The 20277-nt window shown below is 42.7% G+C and overlaps 1 protein-coding gene across 1 annotated transcript in view; it reads right to left on the bottom strand.

Moving 5' to 3' along the window:
* Nucleotides 1-20277, bottom strand: part of LOC138526213 (ATP-binding cassette sub-family C member 5-like) — a 2857657-nt gene that overhangs the window by 196489 nt on the left and 2640891 nt on the right. Inside the window, exon 26 of the mRNA XM_069636680.1 lies at nucleotides 7397-7475. Within this exon, the coding sequence (XP_069492781.1) occupies nucleotides 7397-7475 (79 nt within the window). The remainder of the gene's footprint in view (nucleotides 1-7396; nucleotides 7476-20277) is intronic.

The raw sequence follows: 20277 nt of genomic DNA, 5'->3' as shown, positions 1-20277 counted from the left end.
CAGCCAGATTCCCTCAGCATACTATTCAAATCCTCATATAGAGAATAACGGGCGGATCTGGGAATTCTGAATAGTTTAACAGTTGCTTCCAGAGAAGCTTTGAAGATAAGAACACTAACCCCAGCTCATACCTCAAGATTGCATTTGGCAGAGAGGGTGAGAATCCAAGTACCTCTTTCCATGCACGCCCCTGAAGACAGTTAAGGTAGTCACCCAAGTCCATCAGACACATGTCTAGGCTGTAAAGTGTGATCGGTTCAACCTTCAACACATAATCATTAAATACAGGTAACAATGGAAATTTGCAGACTTTACCAAAGAGACATTTCATTTGAGAAACCAGCGGTCGAAGTTTAACCACTGACTCTTTCCACATAGTCATAGATGATGAGTTTCATATGTTACATCCAAGATAACGTAATTGCAAAACTCATTCAATCCTTTCTGATCCCATAGATAACCCTGAAAAGACCACAACTTTTAATTTAAGTGTGTTTGCCTGTTGATTATTTTCGGCCGCATACTGCAGGAATAGGTTTAGCTTTGCTTGTAACCCCATGTCTGTTCTTTCAAAAAATAATAGGTCATCAGCAAATGCTATCCAATGCAGTCTTTGCATACCCAATCATATAGGTCTGTAGTTGGATGGATGAAGGGGCTCACCCTTTTTGAATATGGGGATTATCAAAGACTGACACCATGTACTTGGGATACCGTGAGAATTAAATATGTTATAAAATTTTATTTTTAAATAGAGGCCAACAAGTTAGAATTTTATTTATGACAAATGCGGGAATGCAGTCAGGGCCTGCTACCTTTGTAGCAGGTTTGATGGATTAAGTTTGTTACTGGCCCAAGCGATCTCTTCTTCTTCCCAAGGACATGGTCCCACCAAGCAAATTCCATCACACAGAGAATCCCACACTTCATGAAACCTTGACGGCATTTGATATTATTTAGTGGAATGATTAACTCACACCTCCTCTTTAATGAGACATTCCATATTCCCTCTAATATTACCAGTAGTTTAATTCATTTTGGACCAAAATGCTCTCGAGTTGTTATTACAAAGGATTCTAATCATAGCCCGATTGTCGCCTGTATAGATGGCAATTTTCAAGGATTTGACAAAGTTCTTATTAGCCTGGCATATACATTTTCTTCTACTACGTATTCAGCATTTAAGAGGTTTATCTTTTGAAGAGATCTGATATTTCTCTTTTTACAGTGTTTAGACTCATCAACTGTTTTTATATGCATGACAATAAGGTTTCAGATTTCTTGTTTTTAGTTATCCAACAATGGTCCTCAAACACTGAAGAACAATCTCTGAGATATCAACCTTATTTGATGTGTCCAAATTTTGGTTACTGAGGATTCCATAAGAATATACCTCTCAGCCCAATAGATTGACAAAATCTTCACTCGCCCTATTATTCCATCTCAGAGATAGACCTCGTCTGTCATGATCAAGGAATGCAAGCGTAGAATTTATCTCAAATACAGGGGTTTTGTTTAATAAATCAAACTCCAGTATCATATGATCACCTACGCCGGGGTCCACTATTTTAATCGGTCCGCAGTTATTTTTAATTGCCGCGGACACATAGAAATAATCTATCCTAGAATAGGAACTACCTCCATGCCAAGTGTATGTTAAGGCATGATCTTCCTCTTACATTTCCAATTGAAATAGCTTCCATTCAGCAAAATAGGTATCCCATATACTGCCCTTTCGACCGCTTTTCGTGATTGCGTTTTTCAAGATGGATCCAATTTTACTTTTATATCACTCTAAGCAGGACAATTAAAGTCTCCTCCTATGATGCTCTGACTATTAGAAAAGAGTACAGCCCAATCTTCAAGAAGTTTAGTTATTTTTGTTAGGCATTCCTCCAGCTTAAATCTAGCGGGTTTCCAGTACAGATTTACAAATAGGATTGTATATTTCTTTCTTTCCATAAAGTCAAATTTGACGGATAACAAGCCATCAGAGAGGGATGGACCAATTGTGTTTCCATATTTAAATTCCTATTTATAGCAATTGCTAGCCCCCCACTTGGACGACCTGCAGTCGCCCGTGTTGCCGGACAGGTATAGGTTTCATATCCATTAAGTTGAAATTCCAACCCCGCCATTGTTTCCTGAAGCATCAAGCACATTGGTCTCTTACAATATTCCAGGCTATGAAACCATGAATACAAATTCTTAGACCTGCATACATTCCATGTCATTATACTGTTTGATTGATTGCTAGGATTGTAACAGCACACTTTCTATGGCCATAAATGTTTTCAGTGCTGTTTCATCCCATGACCAATCGGGTCTTTCTTTCATAAGGGTTGTGTTCTGAGATATCACTGATCCAGTAATACCCAATGTATGTTCGCCCGACAGCTGATCTTTGACCACCTCTACAGGCATTTGTATGCGATATGATATACATTCATTTGCTTCATCTAAGGTTTTTATAACACAGAGTCTATAACCCAATGTCATCATGGCACCCTTCCCATATGAGCTCTGATGTTATAGTGGATCGGAGCCGACAGAACATTCAATAGTTATTGTGTTGTGGCAAAGTGATCCACTCTATGTCATCAGAGTTCAGAGAGCTTAATGCTTGAATTTGTTTAAAAATATCCAGTAGGCGTGTTCTATTTATTCTATCCATACCATTCATTTTTTAGTTGCTTTCCCATCCCATGATCTTTGAATGGTAAGGCTCTGTGGACTTTGAGAAGCAACTGGAGGTAAAGCTACAGGGACGTTAATCTGAAAGGGAGAAGCCTCCGAAGCCCCCATGCTTATCTCCTTTGCATTCATTGTATTTGATGTCAAATGAGTTTTAGATATATTCAATGCGGAGACTGTTCCAATAGTTGTAGACATTATATCACCCCCTTTAATTCTTTTCACCACAGATGGAAAGAAAGCAGACAGTTTGCTGTGCTTCGTTCCCGTTCCACCATTCATGTACTGCTTTGGAATGGTCATGGAGTCAACCTGAGAGGACGACCTCAGTGATGTTATTGGACAGATTAGTATTTGGATCTTGACTTCCTGATCGTGTTGGATTGGTAGAGCCAGCCCTCACATTAGCACTCTTCCTCCCTTCCCTGTTTTGTGTCTCAGTCGCCTGCTCCCTCTATGTATCCTTAATTTTTAAGTCAATTATCTAATTTACTAAGGGTAGATTGCATAAATGTTTAACTGCAGAGTTATGACCACAAATGTTCACTACTTGCATTTTTTTGTTTTTTTATTATTGCAGTCGTTGATGTTCTTGTTAGCTTTTTTCTAGCTCTATCTTCCTTACGCCTAATTCTACGAGACTTAGAAATAGTATAAGATAAAAACTCAGGTGAGTCAGGCTGAGAAATCAGAATATCAACCACATCTAAGTCCAGTATGCCAAGATTCTGCACCTGTAAATGCGTCAATGGCGTTGGACTATTTGGCAGAAGGGATTCCTGTTCCTCATTGTTCTGACACTCCCTAAGTTGGATTGTTTCTGACCCAACTCCACCACCCATTAAACTCAGTAACACCTTGATATCCTTTTCTATTACGGTAAGTTTGGTCATATTAGAATTCACTATGCCCCATAAACCCCCCCGTTTTCTTGTTTATTATCATCTGGGATTTGCCCGCATATGCGTGCGTACCCCGATTTAACCTCAGATGTCGGCCTTAACTTTACATTGCACCTTTCTGTATATTTAGGGGACGTTTGTGTTTCCTGTGTGGTATAGACAGTGGAATATCGAGCTTTCACTGCTACTAATCTGCATCTGTGAGACAGTGGTTACACCATACCTTTCTCTCTCTTCTGATCCTTCACGCTTATTCAACATTTGTGTGCCGCAGGTCAAAATAAAACTCTCCATCTTGTTCATTTTGGCGAGAACTTCAACCAATGAGGATTTAACCTCCCGGATTTCATATTGAGTAATATCATGCCCCTTATCCAGTTAATTCAAAATTGTGGTAATTACTAGAAAGGAGCATATATCTATGGGAGTTGGCTCAAGAGGGCAAGTTTTAGATCCTACCAGTGTGGATTACTGTGCTTTCTGGCTAGAGTCTAAGTCATCCTGACCTATTTGTGGTGGTCTCTGTGTTTCATTCAGTCCACCAAAAAAGATGGCGCTCTCGTTTTGCTTAATCTTAGATGGTTGGTTATGGTGAGTATCGAATGAAGCATTAAAGGAGAAGTTGTTAGCCAAATTATTTAAAATTGACATCACCAGGATCACTAGAGGTGCACTAGTTTTGTTATATAGATAGACTTCATCCACTGCAGATGGTAACATTGATCGTGGGGTAGGCGTGCCTAAGGACAGTTGCACTTGTTTTCCAGTTCAGCCATCACTACAGGAGCAAGGATTGACACATCAGACACAAAATGATCTACACAGTTTAAGAGGTCCTCTGGACTGATATGTGTTAAAGAACAGGAAGCATCCCCTGAATATGGCACCGGTACATCCTCCTTCTCATGGACATCAATCGTGGGAGAACCACTATTCAACACAGCCTGGTTCAAGATACAACCATGGTGCACCTCCACCCGGGTTGTAAGCTCTTTAATGTCATCCCCTTTAGTACAGGCCTTATTGGCCCCTACAGCAGTAGTATCCGATTTGTTTCCCCCAACCCTATTTCATCCTTCTTAGAAATAAGATGTGTCTTAACCAAATCGCTTACAACATTGTTTGTGCAATCCTGAATTTTCATTATTTTCATAGGTGGCAGAGCCTGATCTTTGAGGCACTTATTGCTCCTCAACCCAACCACCATATATTATATTTACTGCTTTTAATTTATATCAGTACAAACGACTCAAAGGAGAGTCTGTCTACCCCTCAGCTAGGTGTTCTCACTACTTAAATGTGAAGACCACAAGACAAGCCCAAACCCCACACATTGGCGTGGTTCAAAGGACAAATGTCCCACAGTCACTACGACCCAAAGGAGGAGCTAGGACGCAAGCAGTCAACAGCAAATATTTTTCAGTAGTAAGTCACGCTTTTGTAGGCAAGGTTGAGGACTGAAGAACAACCTTATTTTTCTTAAAAACAGTTTTTAAAGCCACATTCCAATGGGAATTGAGCAGCGCAGGCTATGGAAGGCTATGGACACCCAGCATAGTTCCTGAGCAATTCCACACTCCGACACACAATCCCACGATTACTCAAAAGTTTGAGGTTGCTGCATTTGCTTTGTGAATGCGAGATTCTCCAACTCGTGTAGCAGTCGATAAGAGAAGACAAAGAAAAGGGTTCACTAAAGTGTCATCAACTCTACTCTAATCAGCGAAGTTGAAACAAGTTAATTTGCTGTAAACTATAGAACTACAACAAGTGTCCGTGCTATAATAGTAAGCGCTATCCGCGGCACACACTCTTGATTATTCAAAGTCAGTAAGTTCCAATTAATTATCCAATAAATTATCAAACATATAGACAGCTCAGTTAGATTTTCAAAATGTGCATCTAAAATGTCATGAAACTAGAATATCAGGCGTTGAAAGGTAAGCGGAGACAAAGTAACTGTGTGTGTTACCGACTTTGTTAAAGCTCTCAGCCCTCACAGGGGCAGCCGTCCACCACGCAATATTCTTGCAAGGTATCATTTTGCGACAAGACAACAAAAAAGAAGTGAATTCATAGAGGAGTTCATAACCACCTTGCAGGGGTTGGCAATAAAATGTTGCTTTGAGCATTGCAAGGAGGAGCATTTATGGGATCAACTCATGAATAAGTGCTCAAACCATAAGGTACAACAAGCTCTGTGGAGAGAAGGAGATGTATTGCTCGATAGAGCTACAGAGTGGTTAAGACAGTAGAGGACACATGCATTAAGGAGTTTGAGTCAGAACCAGTTCCAATTAACCACATGTCAGCTTAAAATGCACTGATTTCATATATATATATATTTTATCTCATTCTTATGTATTTTATATATATATTATACATATGCATCATCCTGCACTTTAAGAAAGAACCAACCACTTGTGACATTTTACATGTTAGGTTGGCCGTTCATTGGAACTTGTTGCCTATAGAATTGATCATCCAGGATCATGCTGCTCAGTTTTAGCGTGCCTGCAGCACAATGTTGGGAGACATTTTAGGACATTTGTCCAAAGAGGCCATTTAGGCCATTTTAATACTGCACTATCACTTTATACATGCACTAAGATTGTGACTAACACGAGTACTGTATTACCCCACGTGGGACGATAGGCATTTGCACTTTCTCTCAATTTTTGCACTTTTTCTCCTAATATGCCCATGCATTTTTTGGTGAGCTGGGGACTAGCAGGCCCAACATGCACTGCGTATAGCCCTATAGTGTATTGAGATACAATTGTCACACCAAAGTGGGGTCCTTTCCTCTCTCTCTACACATTGTGCAGGCGGACACTGTTGAAATTGGGTTGCGGCAGCTGCAGCTGTTTTTGTGTATTCACTCCATCATGCGGATTGTTTGCCACATCGCAGAGAATTATTCTCTTAAGGTGAGGCAACAAATATTATAATTGTGCACTGGCACGAAATCTCATAATGAAGTTAGTATACCTTATTGTCGCATTGGCATGGGTTGTTGGACTCCTCCTATACTTGCTGTTTACGCGCATTAGCTAGTCATTTAGTCAGCTTATGAGCTCTTGATTTTTGTAACATACACACTCATGTTCTATTAAATAATGGACATTCAAAGATGGCGGATTTACCACTATATTGAACCATAGAGTTCGTTCCCAGCAATTTCAAACTAACAATCACGTGACGTGCGAGGGGCAGTTGGGAGGAGCCCATCACACGGCCTGCGAGGCTATTTAAAAACGAGAATACATCAGTTGGGAACAACTACAAGCCTGAGGAAGTTCACGAGTCGAGCGGAACGCGTGGTGTTTTTCCACCCGTTGGGGTGAGTGCTGCTTCATACCTGGTCTGAGCAGGTATTGTTATGTATGCTTTTTAATGAAGATTTGCACTACTTGTGATTAATAAAGGAACATTTTTTTAAAACTTAGTAAATGGTCATGAGTGCTTGGGCAAAGTTTTGGCTAAAGTTGGAGGTACTGTGTATCCGCCAATCTGCACCTTTTCCTGACATTCTTTTGAATCTTTAGAGCCTAGCCCGCTCTAGCCCAACAGCACCAGCTCAATAATGAGGCAGAGCGCAGTCTAGGGGCTAACAACTGTTTTCCTAATATATATATATATATATATATATATATATATATATATATATATATATATATATATATATATATATATATATATATATATATATATATGTGTGTGTGTGTGTGTGTATATGTATATAGTATATATATAATTGGATATCAGCATTACATTTGCTCAAGCACACATTTACTTACATTTTGTTTCATTTGAGTTTTTTGTAAAGCTTTCCAAATTTCCTCATCTGTGTATTGGTTCAGAGGGTCCAGATTCGACCTAAAATGCATTACAAAAGATACACATTAAATTTTAAAAATACATTATGGTTTACACATTTTAAGGTTGTTTTTATAAGTAAAAAGAGATTATTAAAGAGCATAGATCCATATTAGATCTCTTCCCTATGCTTTAAAGCATGGATCCATTACAGCTTCTAGGAGCAGGACATAGACCTCTTTTCCTCCAAGCGATACGTGACCTGAAACAATGCAGCCCTTCCTTGCCTCCTTCCAAACACGAGATCTTTTTTAAATCATAGATATTTTCCCATGGAAACAGCAGCTGAGGGAACGAAAAACAGCAAAAGATGAACAATCTATCTACATAAGGGGTAAATATGGAGGGCAATGAGGAATTTGTGGAAGGAATGACTACTCCACCAACACCAGGAAATGTGGAGCACCACATGACCAACGCCAGAATCCTCTCTTGTTATGAGTCCATGTAGTAATGCTTAGTGAACATGCACAAAGAAACCCACATAGCCATCAGACAGATGTCTGAAACATGGACATCTCTCTGCTGAGCAGAGGTAGCCACCAGGCCTGTGATAGAGTGGGCCCCCGAGACCTTCAGGCACTTTCTTCCTGGCAGAATAGTAACACTATGAAATACAGAGGATGATCCACCTGGACAGGGTCTGCTTAATAACAACGCTGCCTACTCAAGTACCAAGGTAACCAACAAACTGCAGTCATCTTTTCCAATGTCCTTCATCCAAATGACATAGTACCAAAGAGCCCTCTTCTGGGGCAGAAGTTAACATTTTTCCTCTTCCTTAGATGGATGAGGCAGAGGATTGAAGACAGGAAGATGATTAATTTGTTAGACGTGAAAGTCTGACTCAACATTAGGAAGGAAGGTCAGCCTGACACTCAAGAGTCACTTTCTCCTTGCAGACAACAGATATCAAGGTTTAAAACAGAGGCTTTAGAACTCCTTCATCTGCCTTTCAGAAGTGATGACAACCAGGCAAATAACCTTAAGAATGAAAAACTGCAAAGGCCACAAATGCAAAGGCTCAAAGGAGCCACCATGTGAAATGCCACATCCTTCCAAACACAGGATCTTTTGTAAGCCATAGTTTCTAACATACCAAAGATACCTCTTATCCAGAAAGAAGAACATGGAAGAATGATTTCCTTACTTCTCATAAGTATCCGGGTCGGGGGTGTGCCGGTCTCGTAGCCAATGAGGAGGCTTAGAACAGGGTCTTTACCAGACAGGGAAAGACTCTACTCTGAGCCTCCTCAGAACAGTAGGCCGCCATCTTCCCTTGCCGGGAACGAAGTTAAGTGTGCTCCCCGCATCCCCTGCCCCTTCCTCCACCACCCTTTTCCACATATCCGCTCCCCTCCCCACCCCAACCCCACTTAGCTGCTCTGTCCCTCGTTGGCGCCCCTCTGTGTAGTTGGCGCACATGACTCAGTGCTGTTCCTGGCGCATCTCCACCATGCGAATAACAATTGTGGACAGGGAAAATGGACTACGGGGAGTTCCTTCTCCCCACTCCCTGGCAGACATTTTCTTTACTCACTTCTTTTTAAGTACTTTTTAATGGCCACCATTGATCAGGGAGAAGGGACTACACATATTGCATTTTACTTTTCTCGAGTTGAGAAAAATATTTCATGCCATTTCCCAACTTGAGAACATGTACTATTAGTACCCCAGTACAACATGCTTGGGTACTAATAACAATAGAACACTTGGGTTATATTGCTAAAGTAATGTTGTTCCAGATTAATTAGTCCTTCCTCCCACAGAACCCTCATCTTAGAAACTGTTATATGTATATCCAGCTAGCAGGGATAGGATGTGTGTGAGGGTGCCTTGAAGAAGTGCCTGACTTCACAGTGCAATGATGTAAAGGGATTCCAGCAGAGGCGGTTGGAGATCGGAGAGGAGGGAGCTGGTGCCTTCTTTATAACAGAAATGAATTCTCCAGTGTCAGTCAGGCTTCAGAAAGGTTCTCAGTTATTAGGGAGTGCATTGCGGCTCTGTTTCGGTGCCCCTATGTGTAGTTGGCGCACATGACTCAGGATGCAAAGTCATGCATAGTATATGTGACAACAGCTGCGCCCCATGACGTCACTTTCACTTTTCCCTCCACACTTAGCAGCTCAGGAAAACCAAAAGCAGCAAAACGGCAACCAAGCTATCTGCCAGAGGGGTAGGCTTGGAGGATGTTGAGGAATCTCTCTGAGGAAAGAATGGTCCACCAGAAAGAACATTACCGAGATGTAAGTCATTAGTTCTTCAAATGGATTTTTCCTCCTACAGATTCCCCATCTAAGAAAATGGCCCAAAGCAGAACAGAAGGCCGGAGAAGAGCAAAAGAAACAACACATACACCAGGAATCTCTCCAGCACATGCAACCAAAGCATATGTCCTGTCCTGACAAGGAAGCCAGGGAGTAATGCTCAGCCCCCATGTGCAAGGAACCCCACATAACCCACATAGCCACCAGAGAATTGTCTGAAACAGGAACACCCAACTATGCAGACTAGAGGTACCTGCCAAACATGCGTGCTATAAAGTGACCCTGAGACCTTAAGGTCCCTTTTTCGCAGCCAGGTTGTCACACTCTGAAATACAGTGGACAATCCACATAGACAGAGGCTGCTTAATAACAACTCTGCGTCTTCACGTCCAGAAGGTAAACATTCTCCTCAACCTTAGATGAATGAGGCAGAGGATAGGAGACAGGAAGATTAATCTTTTGTGACATGTCTCAATGTTTGGAAAGAAGGTCGACCTCACAGTCAGATTCATTTTACCCTTGTAGAAAACAAGAAAATGAGGTTTATCAGACAGACTCACATATCTGCCTAGCAGAAGTGATTTCACATAGAAGTGAAAATCACCTTAAGGGTGAGCAAATACAAAGAGCGCAAATGCGAGGACTCAAACATAACCTTTATGTGAAAAGTCAAAACAAGGTTTACATTTAATGCAGGAAAAATAAACGTGGTTGGAGAAAACTTGTTAGACAAATCCTCCAACATACTTGCATAACAGTAGAAATGAAAATCATAAGCCTTGCTTGGGGGTGTTGTTAACGACCGAAATAGCAGAGAGGAACCCCTTCACTTTGCCAATCTGAAGGCGCTTTCAGGCCAAGAAAAGTAGAAAATCAAGAACTGTAGAGGTCATACAGAAATTAAACCCTGCAATTTTCACTGAGAGAATTCTCGCTTTACTTAATAAAGAGGACACTACCAGTAAGCAAAGTGAAGCTAGCGATCGTGCGGTTAAGTCAAAACGGGGTCTCTTCAAGGGGCTGTAGCAACTCAGGAAGGTGGGTGAGGCAGTGAAGAATAAGTTCCCACTATTCGAGGAGGGTCTCCCCAAGAGGGCAGAACAGAATCCAAGAATTGGGAATAGCTCGGTAGCACAGGCTACCTCAATAAAGAAGAATGGCCCTCAGGGGACACTTGTGTGTAAAAATTGATGGATGCGCCAGGGGCAACTGGTAAGGGTTGCAAGTACTCATCAACCCTCTGAGCACTCCAGACCAAACTTTAGCAGTCAAGTCCACTTCGGTCACAGGTTCAAATCCTGCAGCTGCACGGCTCTGCAGCTTTCTGGGCTGTGTTCCAGGATTGATTCTGTGGCGGGTCAGTGGAGATTTCTCTGCTCCTGGTGAAGGGATCAGGCTAGTTCCGCTGCAGCGAGTCTAAGGGCACAGGGGGGGGCCCAGCAGCACGGCAACCACAAAGTTCATCACTACAGCTGGTCGGCACGGTGACCGCGTATGCTCGGAGAAACCAATGAGAGATCTGCTCACATACAGCCATCCCAGGTGTGGACCAATCACGGACCATGGTCGTTCCAGTCATCCCAGCACACCAGACATCCTGGCATCCAGGATGTGTATTGGAACTAGACAGCTCCAGCCCACACCCTGGAGGCACACACACACAAGGCCTGGAGAAGCCAGCAAAAGCTTCAGTTTGAGCAGGGGTCTGCATGAGGAGAAGCCAGCAAAAGCTTCAGTTTGAGCAGGGGTCTGCATGACCAAATAAGGAATTTAAGGGTCCGGAAACAAGGGTGCGCTTGTTTCCGGACCGGCAAACTACAAGTCTGCCTGCCAGAACCGATGTGCCTGACAGGTCTGACCCTGCCGGGGACAGCAGCAATGGTAGGCAGACTTGTCACGTGAGCACCGGCATCATTGCTAACGGTGCTAGTGCTCCCATGTCCCCATGCGCCTGACTTCCTGGCCGGTGGACTTGTAATAGCCCGGTGGCACCGGGAAGTCAGGAGCCGGTAAATTATTACAGGTCGGGCGGCAACCCGCCAGTAACACTGGCAGGGTTACCCGTAATGAGGCCCTTTATGTTTGAAACTTAGGAAAGAAGCTGAAGGTGTTCAGCCAAGAGATATTTCCTTTTCACATATATTGAATTTAGCATGTTAGGGTCAGCTCATTTTGATTTAGACATCCTGACACCGATGTTGCTTAGTTTTGTTGAGGCAAGGAAACACCTCTTGGAGTTAGGGATAGGTAGGATTTCCCCAACCCCTCTGATAATAAAAGTCTTTATTCAATACAAAACTTGTTACTGTGTACGAGTCTTACTCCTGATCCCTCACAGTCCATATAAATCTAGGAAATATCTTTTTAAAAGGGACTGGATGGAAACTAGGGAGCTGTTGACGAATTTTAGGCTGTTTGACCATTTTAAATATGACATTCAGGGCCTGATTCACAGAAGCATTTTATAATGGAACAATGGTCTAGGAAAACACTCTGTAAATCATGCCCTAAATCTTTTAACACAATTCCGTTATATTTGTTCAAGTACCCTTCCCGCCACTGCAGGAATGTAATGTTAAGAATGAAATTGAATCTATTCCCTTAAAAAGATGTTTTGGGAGCAAGAAACAAGGACCTAAAAACAAGAGAGTTTCTCGTTTTTGTAAGGCTCGAGTTGAATTGCTTCCGCACTTATTTATAGAATGTAATATATTGTTATATTATCTCAAGCAGTATATTGAGATTTAATTGTTTGTATTGTTTGTGTGAAAAGTTTAACTGGAACTATGTCACACAATAAATAAATACAATTCATTGTTGCTAATTCCTCTGCCGCTAATTCTGCCAGCGGAATTATCACTGGTGGAATTACCGGTGTTTTTTTGTAACCTGTTATCTGGCGAAACGGTAAAAGTAGCAGCATGTATGTTACCACTGCTTTTATCCATTACTGTCAAACTTGCAATGAAGTCCAGTCTTTATGGCTGTGAAAAGGTTAAACCGTTAGTTTCTGTACACATATTTGTAAATATATTTTTTAGATCGGAATTGGCCCTGAAAATTAAGCAATTTAAAATAATAAAATAAATGTGGAGTGAATTGAGAGCACTTATAATACTTCACGGTGACCTATACCAGGAAGGATAATGGTAAGCAGGAAGGTAAGTTTCACAAGAAATATATTACTTGAGCATGTGAATATTTCATTATACAGTAAATATTTGTTCTACTCATAGGACACCATCCCTAATACATCACACTATTAATTGTGTTATATAAGGATTTAAAAAACGTGTAGAAAGGTATGTTGGGTAGTCTTTACAAAGAAATTAATTAACAAACAATCTGACCTTGTCTTGGTGATGAACGCAATTCATTGTTTCTGACCATGTGAAATAGGTTTTACAGGGAGTTATGTATTAAAGTAATAATGTATGATTAAATTCGATTTACGGATACAATCATCTAGCAGAAGGTATGTCAGGGACTCTTATCAATGAAAGTAGTTAACAAAATATGTTGCTTTAGTATTTTGGAGTGATACACATGGTGGATTCTTTTTCAAAACATATTCTATACCACATATGATATGATATAAGGGATAATCTCTGTTACATCCTGGTATCTGCTTCTATTTGACAAAAGTCACAGAGAACAACTAACAATATAAACAAGATTTGTGATTTAAAGATTTGGTATTAACGATTAGTGATTCAGTAATATGCTTTAAGCATTTATAATATGTATGTTTTGTTTCTTTTGAACAGCATTGAAAACGCACCAAGAAACTCAAAGTAGGTTTTGTTGGCAGGTTGTTTATGAGGCAGGCTTTTGGTGTAAAATATTTTAAATACACTATGTTCATTTTTTAGAGCTTTAAAACCTGTGCATAAACAAACAGAAATTATAAAGAAAGAATTTCTTAGGTTCATGTCTTAATAGTGTAGCGGGTATTCAGAGGAATTATTGAGGGGGCATCCTGGGAAGGCCTATTCTTCTTAAGATATACACAGCTGGTGTATATATGATATGCTTTGATATGATAGGTTATTTATAACGCTCTTAATACCCAGAGGTTTCTAAGCGCGGACCCGGGGATCGAACCTGTGTTGCTTCGCGTCGTCTTGCTTCCAAGTCGAGCACGTTGCCACTGAGCTATCATCCCGATATCATTTAATAACAGAAGAGCGGACAAATTGAGACCACAGCTGGCATTTTTTCAATTGTAATGTTACCCTAGGGCTGACTAATTGTTCTTGATCCCATGTTTGTATATTTATATATGCCTGTGTTACTCTTGTCTTCTTTTTCCTGGCGGTTTGCCCCTCCTCATTTGTCTATGTCCTATTTCCTTTTTTCATCTTGTGTTTGACAAGAAGAAATCTTTCTGCCCCCTCAACAACAAAAAGCCATTTGGATGCAGATCCTGAGAAATCACTGCCACTTCCTAATGCGTCTCTTTCTGAAGATGACGCTGATTCTATGAAGGAGGTGTTGGTTATTGTTTGGTTGTGTTTAGCAGCAATATCGCCAATTTATTCGCAGAGGTGTACATTCTCCCCAGGGGGTAATCCTGTTCACCCACCAGAATTTGTTGGCTTTGGTTTTCTTGATGGCTGTCTATTCCAAATTAAGACCATTAATACCTTTTCTCATAAAATTTCACTATTTGCAGAACGTATCAGGGAAAACCCACAGGCTTTGTTTACTGGGAATCACATGCATATAAAATGAATTACACATCTAGGCATGTGCCATGTAATGTAACTGCAATTATGTAGTGTGTCACATCATGGGCAGCACATCTGTATAAACACAGCATTGCCATCAGTCTACATTTCTATTTGTATATATTTTAGAGCATGAACATTCACCTAGTGGCTTCTTCACATTGAAGAATGCTACTGAGGGGGTGAAATAAAGGGACACTGTTTCCACCTAAGTTGTGAACTGCTCATTTATTTAACTTAAGTGTCCTAACTGCCGAATGCAGTCATGTCCTCTCCCTTCCAGTCCTCATCTCCAACTGACTTCCACCAATTCCAGCACTTCTCGTTACAGTGTTCTGAGATTTAAGAACTCACATTCCAACAGAAGCTTCCAGAACTTCTCCTTAAGGTGTTCTGAGATTTAAGAACTTACATTCCAACAGAAGCTGGACTCATGGGGCAGCATGGTATTCTGAGAGGGCCTGGCCCACACTATAATACACCTCCTTACCTGTGAACTAAGTGAACAACAAATAGTGGAACACAATAAACCAAAATAAAAACATAAAGAACATATTGTAGCAAGAGTCAAATACAATACAGGAAAGAGTAGTGAATCTTTATCTAACCTTCACCACTCTTCTCCTATTCCAAACATCACCTCCTTCAACACGTACCGCACACCCATAGTCTCTCTCAACTATTTTCATTCCATAATATTTTGAATCACATTTTCTGCCCCTTCTAGGGAGTCTTATTTTAACCTGATCACCAGCGACCAAATCGCTACTCTTACATGCATTCCTGACATCCTACATTAACTTGGCAACCTCACCAAGCTCTTTGATCCTGTCTTCAAAACCCCTGATGTCAGTGACAACCATTTTAGAAAGATTCAACCAATCTTGTGTTAACAGTGTTGGGTTTCCGACCTTGAATGACCTCAAATGGTGTTAAGCAGAAACCTTTGCAGTTCCCTTAGGGACCACTGCAAAAGATTTAAGACTACAGGTGTTTGGCAGTAAACCCACTTGGTAGCAGTCTGTACCACACAGATTCACTTGGTAGCTCTGGCTGAGCAGTCAGACTTCCCTCAAGAAGAGTTAGGCAGTATATAGAGTATACACAACAGGTACAGAGATACAGTAGCACAAGCAAACACTGACCAGAGCTTTGGTGTAAAAGTATATAGTTATTTATTTAAAGACACATTTGTAGATTGCACTAGCACAAAGAGGTAAGTAAATTCAACACACAGTCACTATTATATATATACAACCCTAATTACTTATTAGACAAGTCTTAATGAGAAACACCACTTATTTTCAGGCAGAGGTGAGCGCTTAACATAAGATGGCACTCTAATAAGTTATTAAAAAGGGAGGGAAAAGGCAGAGTTATGGAAGCACACAAATTTCAATACTTTTTAAAAGAACCACAGTAAGACAGGATAGGCAGAGTTCTACTGGAGAGCAAGGAAGTCAATTGCAAGGCCCACTCTTGGAGAGAGCAAGCAGAAGGGGTCCAGGTTCACACAATGGGGTTATGCCCAAAGAGTCTTGTAGATAGTTCGCACACAAAGAATGAAATTAAAGTCAGGAAAAGTTAGCTAGGTTGTCCCAGGCCAGCCCAGGTGTCCCGACTGGATGATTCCGCCAACTCCCGTTCCTTCCCACTCTCCTCACCTGATTCCAAATCCTCCGGTTGAAGTTGCCTGTGAGAGAGATAGTCCTTCTCCTTTTTGTGTAGAACGTATCTGTCTTGAGAGGAAGCCACAGTGAGCGCTAAAGTATAGCAAACCTGGGGCCCCCTTCCCGCGATCAGGCAGTAGCGAAGGGAAAAAGCCTGTTCAGGCAGAAAAAACCCTCCGATGAGTGAAGCAGCTTGAGAAGGTCCGGAGCAAGCAGCTGTAGTGGCGTTCTTGAGGTAGGTTGCTGATGGGAGCAGGCGAAGCCGGATATCCAAAGTAGAGAAGGAACCGGAGAGAGGGAGATCCACCGGGAAGAGAACCAGCGGAGAAAACTACTCCGGAGCAACGGAAACCGAAGCGGCTGGAAGACAGCGCAGCCGAAGGTAAGGCAGAGAGGGCGGGCCCGGAGGAGCTGCGCACCGCAGGGGAAAACAAGCCGGAAGGTAAGGAGAAAGCGGAAAGGAGAGGCAAGGCAGAGGTAAGGGAAGAGAGAGAAGGATAGATGGTCCGAGTAAGGCAGACCGAAGAAACAAGGAGGTGACCGTGGCGGTCGAGGCTGGAGAAAACTAGCGTGTAAACCCAAAGATGCGAGCTAGCGCAGTGAAGGGGGTTGCAACGCGGCGATCGGTGGGAGAGGAGGAGAGAAATACTACCCAGCGGCGCCATGTTGGAAAATCACTAGACCGTAGAGCGCGCTGAGGAGAATTCACGTAGCGGAACCTCCGCTCGCCCTTCCAGCGCGTAGCCGCCAACGCGGATACAAACGCCAAACAGGACGGCGGATGACAGTATGCCCCCTCCTAGAGCGCAGAACCCCCGGCTTAAAGGGGAAGCGGGCATGAAACCGAGCCAACAATCGAGGGGCATGGATGTTGGAAGCTGGTTCCCACGAGTCCTCCGACCTAGGGTAACCCTTCCAAGACACCAAATATTCTAACCTACCCCGGTAGTGGCAGGAGACACGCAAAGTGGAGACCTCATATTCCATAGAGGAATCCACCTGAGGAAAAGGCTGGTCGGGGACAGCCCTCTGGTGGACGTCCGGAATGAAAGGTTTGAGAAGAGAGGCATGAAAGACAGGATGAATGCAGTTGAGGTAAGAAGGTAGTTTAAGTCGAAAGGTAACAGGATTTATTTTGGAAAGAATGGAAAAAGGACCCAAAAAACGAGGAGAAAGTTTAGAAGGGTGTACCCATCGCGGCAAGAATCTGGTGGACAGCCAAACCTTGTCCCCTTCCTTCCATTCAGGGCAAGGCCTACGATGTTTGTCCGCTTGGATCTTGTTGTATTGGCGACTCTTCTCCAAGCACCTTCTGGCAGTGACGTGTGCATCAGAAATAGACTGCAGAACCTCTTCAGCCGTCGGGGAATTGGTGGGCGACGGAATGTAGGGAAGAAGAGATCTTGGGTGTACTCCATAGGTGCAAAAGAAAGGAGAGAGTCCAATGGCTGTATGAAATGAGTTATTATAGGTAAACTCCGCCGTGGGAAGCAAAGAAACCCAATTGTACTGAAGACGATTGCTGTAGCATCTAAGGTACTGTTCTAAGGTGGCGTTAAGGCGCTCAGTTTGACCGTTGGTCTGTGGGTGGAAACCAAAAGACAGGGCACGTTCCATACCAAGGCGAGAACAAAGGGCCTTCCAAAACTTCGAAATGACTTGGCTGCCACGATCAGAGATGATCTTGTCAGGAAGACCATGAAGACGGAAAATTTCCTGGGCGAAAACTTCAGCCATCTCGGTTGCGGTAGGCAGACCAGGCAGTGGGGAAAAATGAGCCAGTTTGGTCATGGTGTCAACTGTAACCATAATACATGTGCAGGAGTTAGAAACAGGAAGTTCCACGATGAAATCAGTAGAAATCAATCCCCAAGGGCGAGAGGGTACCTCAGGTAGGGTGAGAAGACCCAAGGGTTTGCCAGTTATGGATTTAGTCATGGCACAAACAGGGCAACTGAGTATGTATTCCTCAACATCCTTCTTGAGTTCTGGCCAAAAAAAAGAACGAGAGATAGATTCAGTGGTATTAAGCTTTCCTAGATGGCTTGCAGTGAGTGAATCATGACACCAATTTATGATCTTGAGACGTAATGGACCGGAAGGTATGTATAACCGATGGTTGAGGTATAGCAAACCCTCCTTTTTGGTGTAGGGTGTCTCTCCTCTGGGTTGCGGAACAGTACCCTCCGAAACCACACCAGCTCAAACCGCTTCCAAAAAGGTATTGGCAACATTCAGGATCCCATTCCTGTGGAACATCGGCTCTGGGGTATGTCTTTTCTCCTCACATTTGGGACTCTTCCGAGAGAGAGCATCCGCAAGCGTATTGTTGGTACCAGGCAAGTAAGTAATTTGCAGATCATATTGGGCAAAGAAATATGCCCAACGGGCCTGCCTGGAGTTGACACACTGCATATTCTGCAGGACCTTGACATTCTTATGGTCAGTTCTGATGATAACGGTCTGCCTAGCTCCCATCAGTAGATGTCGCCAAGTCTCACATGCTTGTTTAATGGCCAGCAATTCTTTTTCTAGTACGGAGTAGTTGAGTTGGCTGGATGTTAACGTCTTAGAGAGGTAACAAATGGGGTGCTCCCATCTGTCGAACACTTGTAGCAGAACAGCTCCAATGGCCATGGCCGAAGTGTCAGTCTCGACGATGAACTGTCTACTCTGGTCAGGATGGCGCAAAATGGGAGCAGTACAAAAGAGGTTCTTGAGATCGTGAAAACTCTGTTCTGTTTCAGAGGTCCAGTGAAAGGGATTGTTGACTTTCTTGAGCAAACGAGTTATAGGGAGGACTGCTTCAGAGAAGTTTGGGATGAATGTGCGGTAGAAATTAGAGAGATCGAGAAACCTTTGGACCTCTTTGATCGATGTCGGAGAAGGCCAGTCCAGAATAGCTGCTACCTTGCTGGATCCATGGAGATACCTCTTTCAGAAAGGTGATACCCTAGATAGGGCACTGAAGTAGCAGCAAAAACACACTTTTCTGGTTTGACAAGGAGTTGGTTGTTTTTAAGCCTTTCCAGAACTTGTTGGACGTGCGTCTTGTGATCCTCTAGATTGCTGGAATAGATCAGGATGTCGTCCAGGTAGATGATCATGGAGACAGACAATAAGTCTGAAAAGATCCGGTCCATAAACTGTTGAAAAACAGCAGGAGCATTCACCAAACCAAAGGGCATGACTCGGTACTCAAATAAGCCGAACGGAGTGCGAAAGGCGGTCTTCCATTGATCTCCTTTGGCGATGCGTAACAAATGATATGCATTTCTGAGGTCTAATTTAGTGAACCAACGTGCACCTTGAACAGCTTCAATGATCTCATGTATCAATGGCATGGGATACCGATCCCGGATGGTAACCTTGTTGAGGCCTCGGTAATCGATACAAGGGCGCAAGTCAGTAGAGTCCCTCTTCTTGACAAAGAATAAAGAAGCTCCGGCAGGAGACTTGGAAGGTTGAATGAGCCCATTCTGAACATTGGCATCAAGATAATCTCTTAGAACCTTTCTTTCTGCTTGAGCTAAAGAGAACATCCTACAGAAGGGAACCAGAGCATTAGGTTCAAGATCTATGGTACAATCTTCTGGCCTTTGGGGAGGTAAGGTCGCTGGCTTTCTTTCGACGAACACCTCCAAGTAAGGGGAACAGTACAGAGGTAGAGCATGAACCCCAGCCAGCTGTTTGGTAGACCCTGTAACAATCTGAGGAAGACCGTCGTTAGAAAAACAGTTAAGCTTGGAGTAGGAGGAACAAAAATTTAGCTGATTGTCCGCCCAATTGACATGAGGGTTATGCTTTCTGAGCCATGTGATGCCAAGAATAACCGGAAAATGAGCAGCTCGAATAATGTCGAACCGGATTGTCTCGGAATGTTGAAATATGGTAACCGATAGGTCCTCGGTGGTGTGAGTAATGGGTCCTGAAGAGAGAGGAGAACCGTCGACCCCTTCAACCTTTTGATCTTCTTTGCGGGGCAGGGTTCGGAGACCCATTCGTTTGGTCCAGATGATGTCGACAAAGTTTCCGGCGGTCCCGCAGTCTAGAAGTGCAAGGCACTCAACTGCCCTGCCGTTGACCTCAATAAGAACAGGTAGAACTATAAGCCTGGAATCCTCGGGGATGTAAG

This window comes from Ambystoma mexicanum, chromosome 7p (genome assembly GCF_040938575.1).
Source record: "Ambystoma mexicanum isolate Mex_15411 chromosome 7p, UKY_AmexF1_1, whole genome shotgun sequence".
Lineage (NCBI taxonomy): Eukaryota > Metazoa > Chordata > Amphibia > Caudata > Ambystomatidae > Ambystoma > Ambystoma mexicanum.
This window is presented reverse-complemented; position numbering and strand designations above follow the sequence as displayed.